At 38.5% G+C, this 9,419-nt stretch overlaps 1 protein-coding gene across 4 annotated transcripts in view; it reads left to right on the top strand.

Moving 5' to 3' along the window:
* Positions 1–5,145, top strand: part of MIPOL1 (mirror-image polydactyly 1) — a 183,837-nt gene extending 178,692 nt beyond the window's left edge. For 3 of the 4 annotated variants that reach the window (XM_088145359.1, XM_088145360.1, XM_088145357.1), the window contains exon 11: positions 1,466–4,234. In XM_088145359.1, the coding sequence (XP_088001485.1) occupies positions 1,466–1,568 (103 nt within the window). In that variant the 3' untranslated portion in view covers positions 1,569–4,234. The other variant, XM_088145358.1, reaches the window with a different exon arrangement.
* The last annotated feature ends 4,274 nt before the right edge of the window (positions 5,146–9,419 follow it).

Genomic DNA, 9,419 nt, shown 5'->3' with positions numbered 1-9,419 from the left:
TTCAGTGTCTATTGTGTACCTCTGTTGTTCCAGCTTACATCATGAAAATGAGTAGGAACTATCTTTTTAGGGATAACTGTTGTAGACCTTTATTTCTCATCCTTTAGTGTTTAAAAACCCCCAGTTTGTGCACTGGGGGTGGAATTCCTTTTCATATTATATTAATGTTTCTGCTTTACTGCCAGGAATTTGATGAATGACAAATGACAAAAAGTGTTGTGTATTTAACATCCTATGCCTGATGATAGATTCATGCCCATTTTCTTCGTGTATATTTTTATGCTGCATGTTTCTGTGAAAATGAACCTTCAGAGAAAGTTGAATAGCACAGATAAAGGAATACATAGTTGTTAAAATGTCAGCCAAAAAAGATGTTCAATTGATGGATGTAGATCAGTTTCCCAATATGGTTGTTCCAGATGTATTTGGACTACAACTCTCAGCATTCCCAATCAGCATAGTACCAAGTTGGAGAAAACTGACATCAACCATCATTTTACTGCTATTCAGGATGAAATAACAAGGTTAACAGAGATCAGATATATTATTTGAAATATGATTAAAATGTTGCTCTGTTGTTTTCACTTTTGTTAACCATGCAAGCTCTTTTGATAGGTTTTCCTAGAAGGGTAGGATATTCCTGTGCTACCACCTTCAGCTCCCAAATAGTAGATAGACAGCAAAGAGTATATAACTCTTTGTAACTCTATATAACACTTATATAGCCACCCAGAGTCGCTTTGTGTGAGATGGGCGGCTATATAAATGTGAGGAAGGAAGGGAGGGAGATGCAAATTCTGGTTAATTGCTATTGTAAAATTGAACATGACAAACCTTATTTATTTATTTGTTTGTTTATTTGTTTGTTTATTTATTTGATTTCTCCACTACCCATCTCCCCCACAATAGGGGACTCTGGGCAGCGTACAAAGACATTAAAACTATAAATATATATAAAATGCATAATATATATAGAATTAAAACAATACTAATATCGCTACCGTGGTAGCATAGCATTGGTTTGAATGCAGCAATGCAGCAAAAGCCATGGTCAGAAGCTGATCAGATGCTTCTTTTATCATAGTTAATCTTTTGATCCAGCAGAGATGGTGGTGGTCTTTGTCAAATTCCTCCTTATTCTATAACTCTCTATGCTTTCTTTGGAAGATTAGAGTATCCTATGGAATGGGGAGTGGAGGAAATCTTATAGAATGTAAAAATTGAAAGGGATCTTGAAGATTGTCTAGTCAAACCCACTACCCAGTACAGGAATCCACCACTACATTTTCCCCAATAGATGTTCATCCAGCCTCTGTTTAAATGCCTCCAGGGAAGAAGAGTCCTCCAGCTCCCGAAGTAACCAGACTACTATTTCCTTGTAATCTACTTCCTTGTAATTTAAATCCATTATTTGTTGCCCTGCCTTCTGAAACAATTCTGAACAATTCTGTTCTGTCTTCTACAGGACAACCCTTCAGATACTTGAAAACAACTATCATGTCTCCCTGCAGTCTTCCTTTCTCCAAGCTAAAGACATCCAACACCTTCTTCCAATCTCTTGGATGTGACTGGTGTGGTCCTGTAGACTTAAATTCATTCGTAGTAACCAGATGTTCCATTCCTTTTCTCACTGGATGAGAGTGTGTTGTTGAGAATAGCAGAGGAAGGAGAGATTGGTAAAAAATTGCCTCTCTTCCAACCCCCAGCTTTCTTTGAGCAAAAACATTTAAGCAAAGCTTTATTCAAGAATGTTCATTGGTTGAATAAAATTGTCTAAATAAATTAACCACTGTTCACAACAGATGCTTGAATAATTTGATTTTTGACCTCCTATACAGAATTATTTAATCTACATCTTTCAGGCAAAAATGTGTATCAGCACCCAGCTATCATTGGTATTGTATTTCTCCAAATATAGCAACAGAGTTCCTCATAATTAAGTATTTCAAAGTGCCTATTTAAACATATATTTTGAGAGGGGCAAAACACTTTAAATCCACACTGAAATACATTCCAGTTTTTTCCATCACAGATTAATGCAGAAATGGATAAAAAGTGCAAATATCAGGATGGACTGATAATACATTGCTTCAGCTTTGCTCTTTCCCTCAACCCCTACTCAGTATGAAGCAGGAAAATTGAGAGTTGCAAAACAACCTTATCACTGCTTTGCTGATAGTTTGCCATGCCTGCTAAAGAAATCAAGCAATTCTCAGTCATTTCAAGTGAGATGGTTGGAAAAGCTTTCTGCCAGAGACCATGAAGAGCCATTGTCTGTTGATGCATCAAAGAGTAGATAAATGGTATAGGGTAGATTCATGTGCTTATATCATCTACATACAGTGGTACCTCGGGTTACGAATTTAATCCGTTCCGTGACTCTGGTCGCAACCCGATTTGTTCGCAACCCGAAGCAAATTTTCCCATAAGGTTCAATGTAATTACCGTTAATCCGTTCCGGCGTCTGCGGACCACGTGGCACAGGCGGAAAAACGGCCGTGGACCACGCAGCAGGGCGGAAAAATGGCCGCGGACCGCGCGGCAGGACGGAAAATGGCCGCAGACCACGTGGCATGGGCGGAAAAATGGCCGCGGACCACGTGGCACGGGCGGAAAATGACCGCGGACCACGTGTCACGGCGGAAAATGGCCGCGGATCCAGTTCGTACCCCGAGGCAGAGTTCGCAAACCGAGGTAAATTTTTGTGGCCGGAGCTGGTCGCAACCCGAAAATTTCGTAAGCAGAGGCGTTTGTAACCCGAGGTACCACTGTATTCTCCATCCTTGTACAAAAATACTCATATACATCATAAGGTAGGCAAGAGAGGTCATGCAAAGATTCTTGAAGGAACTCCTGCAGCAAAAGTGACATACTCCAGATTTAAGTGGTCAAAAGAAAATCATGTGTGTTCTTAAATATAATTGGTTATGTTACTGCATTTGGGAACATGGCCATCTGCAAGGGGAGGAAATGCTGAAATATGTGTCATGACTGCATCCGATGTTGGGGCACAAGTAGACTTGTGTCTACTTTCATCAGAAGTTGGAATACAAATATATAAACATGTCATTTACATAATAATATCACCATGGACACAATTATTGGAAAAAATATGCCTAAATCTCTGTATTTTTCAAACTATTCTTTTTAATGCAATGAATTTAGAGAACCAGTTTGGTCTAGGAGTAGGGAAACCTGAGATGGTGACTTTGGGCCAGTCACTCTCTGCCAGCCCTAGAAAGAAAGCAATGGCAAGCCACTTCCAAAAATTGTGCCAAGAAAAACTGCATGGACTTGTCAGTTATCAGGAGTCAACTGACTCAAAGGCACCTAAATAAATAAATAAATAATAATCAAGAATCAGAAAGATACTAAAAGAAAATGCAACTGCTTTTTTTCCCTATAGCCTTGTAGGCTGATTTAAGAAATGTATGGTAAGAATGGGCAGCAGGATATATAGGTATCTAAGTGTTTACAGTAGAATAATGTTCACAATCTGATAGCCTTCCAGATACGTTGGATTTCAACTTCCACCATTCCTGGTTAGAATGGTCACATCCAAAAAGTGCCAAGTTAGAGAAAACTAATGGTAGGAGGTAGAAAGAAACTGTAACAAAGGGTTTTATGTTAACCATTCAATGCCCTCCACAGAATTCTTGTTACTGAGCAGTGTAAAAGTATAAGTAACAAATACATTTGCAAATGCTGTTTTACATTATCACACACAAGAAAATGTAAGTGTACAGAAAGCATCCAATTAAAGTTCATGTATAGTTGAGGGAGAAATGAAGGCATAGCTATTTTAATAATTAGATGATCCATGTTAGAAGAATGACCACCACAGCAGCAGGGTTTTACTTACACATTCCTCTCCACATACAAATACTATGAATTTTGAAGGTGTTGCTTGTGTAATGGCATCTCTACAAGAAGCTCCACACACAAAGTGTCAGAATACTGTGTGAACCAGGAGACATGAGATCCTCAGATATTATATTTGTCACAAAGTGGAAGATGAGTTAACACCCACTTCTGACTGTGACAGAGCTGAGTTGTAGGTGAAAGGTTTCTTGCAAATTGTCTGCATTCTGCCTTGGGAGCCTGTCTCGGTTACAGTAATGCTTTGTTTCCTCTATGACCACCCCTGGGTTGTATTGGTCCAGAGCAAACACTGTCTCTTTTCAGTCAGGACATTCCTAATATTAGTTTCCTTTTCTTCCTTCCCCCTCCTCCATTCCAGATTGCAGAGGCTGGTGGACGTCCTAAGAAAGAAGATTGGAGCAGGGTCCATTAGGATGGTGATCTGATAGAAAGCTCCAGTCTAGGGAAGCATTCACATCTGGAGACCAGGCTGCTTCATTCAGTACTATGTAAACATTAAAGCTTTAACTTAGCAAACAGTTGTTAGAAGTGGGACACTCCAACGACATTCCAAGCTGAGATAAAATCAAATCATAAATGTTTAACCACTTGGCTGCTGAGATCTGAGATTTATCCAAAGGTATTTGGTCAAATTTACTTTTGTAGCAGATCTATTTTGGTACATTTAGTAAATCGTGTTGGTGTCTGTGGGTGTCTCTGTTTAATGGACAATTGTTTCTTTATGGAGTTCTTGCTTTTTATTTCTAATTTACGGTACAAAATCTTATAGAGTGTTCCTGAACTCTTAAATTCCCTGAGTTGAATAGAAATATTTAAAACTGGCAAAAGATGTTGAAATCTAAGGTGCTTCTAATGAAAAAGAGAAACCTAGAACAAAAATTATCTGTTGCTAATACACTGTCAACTGTCATGTTACCTCTTAAGGTGTATTGATTTTCCAGCAGTGCTATATTGGTGAATGAGAATATTCACCTGCAGACAGGTGTATATATGCTAGGTTGTGTGCTTCAATTATTCAGTTTGAAATAGTCTGTGTTATTATGAACTTTCCGATAAGAGGAAGTAATGCCACGAGGAATGTGGGGTATGGACCAGGTGACAGAGCTTCTCAGGAGTAACCCCCATTCTTTGGCCCCAAACCTTTTAAATGATTCTGCATGAATGTACTTTCAGCCTTTCACTGCTTTTAGATCCCTTATTTCTGTAGTTTTATTTGTCATTTATATTAAATTTTACATTGAATCTTTTATATGATTGTTACTTGCCCATAATCCATCAAGATTGGGGCACAATGTAGATATTATTAAATAAATAAACATTTAAAATAAATTAGCAATTGATTGAATCAATATTTAATTATACTTAAAGTTGACTGATGAAGATCAATGACACATGTATGTATACCCTACACCATCTCAGACACTATCATGCATCCCAAGAAATGCAAAGTGCTCTAAAAAGTACAATAAAACATTTATTCCCCCAAATGACTTAGAACACAAGAAGTTGTAAAACAGCAGATATATATGACTGTTCTAGGCATTCTACAGACCAGACTAGCATGGCTACTCTTGAAGGAAAAATAAAATCTGTTAAAAATTCCAGTGGTTTCATCTTAAACTCTCGCTTTTGTTGTAAAATGTACTTTCTAGAATTTTCTACATATTGATTGATTTATTTTTAAGATTTATAAGGCTATCCAACTCAAACAGAATGACTCAGGGCAGTGTATAGCATAAAAAACAATATTTTTAAAAAAGAAAAAAAACCCTATAACAATAAACACATAAAAATATAAATATAAAATATAAAATGGTGACCAAGTACATAAGAAAACAACCAAAAGGGGACTCTCACTCAGCTGGACCCTAATACCTTGGGAAGTATACTGTTATATTAAAAGATATAGGTTGCTTATTGCTTACATAATTTTTTTGTTTTTACTTTTTACTTTCATAAATATATATTTACGCAGGTGCCTGATACTGTTAAAGCTAATAGTAGCAGGGATCTTTAGTTTGATGCCTTTTTGCTATATGAGTAAGCAGTCCTGCTCCCCACACTGAACTCACGTGGACTGGAAGAGCTCTAAAGACTTCTCTTTGGGGTGGAAACTTGCCCGTGCAGGACTTTCTGGCTTTGGTGTACCTGTCATTTCTACTACAAGAGGCAGAGGACAAAATAAGATCTCCTTTTCTCATTCCAGTGAAATGTGTTTGAGTTCTACAACAAGATGGTTTGGGAAGGTAGGGGGTAAGCCATATAACTTGCAGTATATAGCTCAAACTTTTAATAGTGATGCAGCCAGTTAACTTTAATTCCCTGAATCCATGGCCTTAACATGAATCTGCCTTTACATGGTCATGTGAAGTATATGTTTTTCTCCCCACTCCCCACACCCATTCAACATTTTGTATATAATTTGCCAATATGACCACATACTTTAAATTCCTGTAGCATCATGACAGCATCATAATTATAGGAATAAAATGGATTTTGCTTTTGCTTCCCTGATTAATTAACAGGTTGAGTTGGAAATCTACACTATTTTAAAGGAAATAATAATAATAATAATAATTATTATTATTATTATTATTATTATTGTTGTTGTTGTTGTAGAGTTCTTCCAATCCAAGTGAGTTCAATGTGGGGAGCAGAACTGCTTACTCATAAAAAAGTAAAAAAAAATGCAAGGAATAAGCAACCTACAGTATTGTGCGAAAGTTTTAGGCGAGTGTGAAAAAACGCTGTAAAGTAAGAATGCTTTCAAAAATATATATTGTAATTGTTTATGTTTATCAATTTACAAAATGCAAAGTGAGCAAACAGAAGAAAAATCTAAATCAAATCAATATTTGGTGTGACTACCCTTTGGCTTCAAACCAGCATCAATTCTTACACTTGCACACTTTGTACACTTGCACAATGTCAGGGATCTTGTAGGATTAGAGCCAGGTGTATGATTAACCAATTATACCAAGCAGGTGCTAATGATCATCAATTTCATATGTAGGTTGAAACACAGTCATTAACTGAAACAGAAACAGCTATGTAGAAGGCTTAAAACTAGGTGAGGAACAGCCAAACTCTGCTACTAAGGTGAGGTTGTGGAAGAAAGTTTCATGTCACAGGTCATACACCATGGCAAGACTGAGCACAGCAACAAGACACAAGGTAGTTATACTGCATCAGCAAGGTCTCTCCCAAGCAAAAATTTCAAAGCAGACTGGGGTTTCAAGATGTGCTGTTCAATCTCTTTTGAAGAAGCACAAAGAAATGGGCAACGCTGAGGACCACAGACGCAGTGGTCGGCCAAGGAAACTTAATGCAGCAGATGAAAGACACATCACGCTTATTTCCCTTTGACATTGGAAGATGTCCAGCAGTGCCATCAGCACAGAACTGGTGGAAACCAGCAGCACCCAGGTACACCCATCTACTGTCCGGAGACGTCTGGCCAGAAGTGGTCTTCATGGAAGAATTGTGGCCAAAAAGCCATACCTCTGACATGGAAACAAGGCTAAGCAATTCAACTTTGCATGAAAACATAGGAACTGGGGTGCAGAAAAATGGCAGCAGGTGCTCTGGACTGATGAGTCAAAATGTGAAATATTTGGCTGTAGCAGGAGGCAGTTTGTTTGCTGAAGGACTGGAGAGTGGTACAATAACGAGTTTCTGCAGGCAACAGTGAAGCATGGTGGAGGTTCCTTGCAAGTTTGGGGCTGCATTTCTGCAAATGGAGTTGGAGATTTGGTCAGGATCAATGGTGTCCTCAATGCTGAGAAATACAGGCAGATACTTATCCATCATGCCATACCATCAGGGAGGTATGTGATTGGCCCCAAATTTATTCTCCAGCAGGACAACAACCCCAAACGTACAGCCAGTGTCATTAAGAACTATCTTCAGTGTAAAGAAGAACAAGGAATCCTGGAAGTGATGGTTTGGCCCCCACAGAGCCCTGATATCAACATCATCGAGTCTGTCTGGGATTACATGAAGAGACAGAAGGATTTGAGGCAGCCTACATCCACAGGAGATCTGTGCCTAGTTCTCCAAGATGTTTGTGTAACGAGCTGCCACCTGTTGATCCCAAATCCAGTAACTTTCCTTGCAACCAATATTGATTCAAAAGAAAGTTCATTTATTGAGAATAAGTGTACAGATCCAAAGCATTGCTAAGACTGATCAAAAGTGCACCAAAAGCTGTTTTTCTTACTTCCCCCCCCCCTACATCACCCTTAGTTCTTGGTCCTCTGATTCTCTTGCTGGTATGACCTTGAGCATGCCAGAGCTTGTGATAAGGAGCCATCTGCTTTAAACGGTTTCTCATTCCTACTTCCCCGCCCCCCCCCTTTTACAATGGCAGAACCGCAGCATGTAAAAAAACTTTTTTTTTTTAAACTAGCCATCTAATTATCTATTATAAAATCTTGCGAGGATTCTGACAGTTTGGAACAACCTACCTGCCAAGTTCCTTCAAAAACGATGTGCAAGTGTACCTAGAAGAATTTATGCTGTTTTGAAGACAAAGGGTGGTCACACCAAATATTGATTTGATTTGGATTTCTCTTCTGTTTGCTCACTTTGCATTTTGTAAATTGATAAACATAAACAATACAATATATATTTTTGAAAGCATTCTTACTTTACAGCATTTTTTCACACCTGCCTAAAACTTTTGCACAGTACTGTATATCTTTTAATATAACAGTACATTCCCCAATGTATTAGGGTTCAGTTGAGTGAGAGAGACAGAGGGGCTAATTCTGGCTGCACAAGACCAAGCCTTAAGAACAAATGCATACAAAGCCAGAATTGAGAAGACAGCAACAGACAGCAAATGCCGCTTCTGCAAAAAAGCTGAAGAAACAGTGGACCACCTAGTTAGCTGCTGCATGAAGATCGCACAGACTGACCACAGACAATGGCATGACAAAGTAGCAACAATGGTGCATTGGAATGTCTGCAAGAACTACCATTTGCCTGCAAGCAAGAACTGATGGGACCACCAAACAGACAAAGTAATAGAAAATGAAGACGCTAAAGTGCTCTGGGACTTTAGAATTCAAACAGACAAGCACCTGCCACACAACACCCCAGACTTAACAATTGTTGATAAGAAAAAAAAGTCTGGAATTACAATACCTGGAGACAGTAGAAGAGAAGAGAAAGAACTGGAGAAAATCACAAAATATAAAGATCTGCAAATAGAAGTAGAATGACTATGCCAAAAGAAAGCAAAGATAGTACCAATAATTATAGGCGCCTTGGGTGCAACCCCAAAACATCTGAAGCACCACTTGAACACCATCAGCATTGCAAAGGCAGCTTTACTTGGAACAGCTTATATCGTGCAACCATACCTTTATCACCATCAAACAATAACATCTGCCTATCCCAGGTCCTTGGGAAGGACTTAATAGGTGGATAAAAATGCCAAATCCAGTCTAAACATCTGGCTGACTGTGTGGCCAACCATAATAATAATTTTAAACATTTCAGTTTATTTTAAGAGGAAAAGAAGGATGGAAAGA

This window comes from Python bivittatus, unplaced genomic scaffold, assembly GCF_059951505.1.
Source record: "Python bivittatus isolate LINGU-HERP-01145 unplaced genomic scaffold, Pbiv_v1 ctg000480_np1212, whole genome shotgun sequence".
NCBI classification, from domain to species: Eukaryota; Metazoa; Chordata; class Lepidosauria; order Squamata; family Pythonidae; genus Python; species Python bivittatus.
Note: the sequence above shows the minus strand (reverse complement) of the source record. Positions and strands in the feature narration are given on the sequence as shown.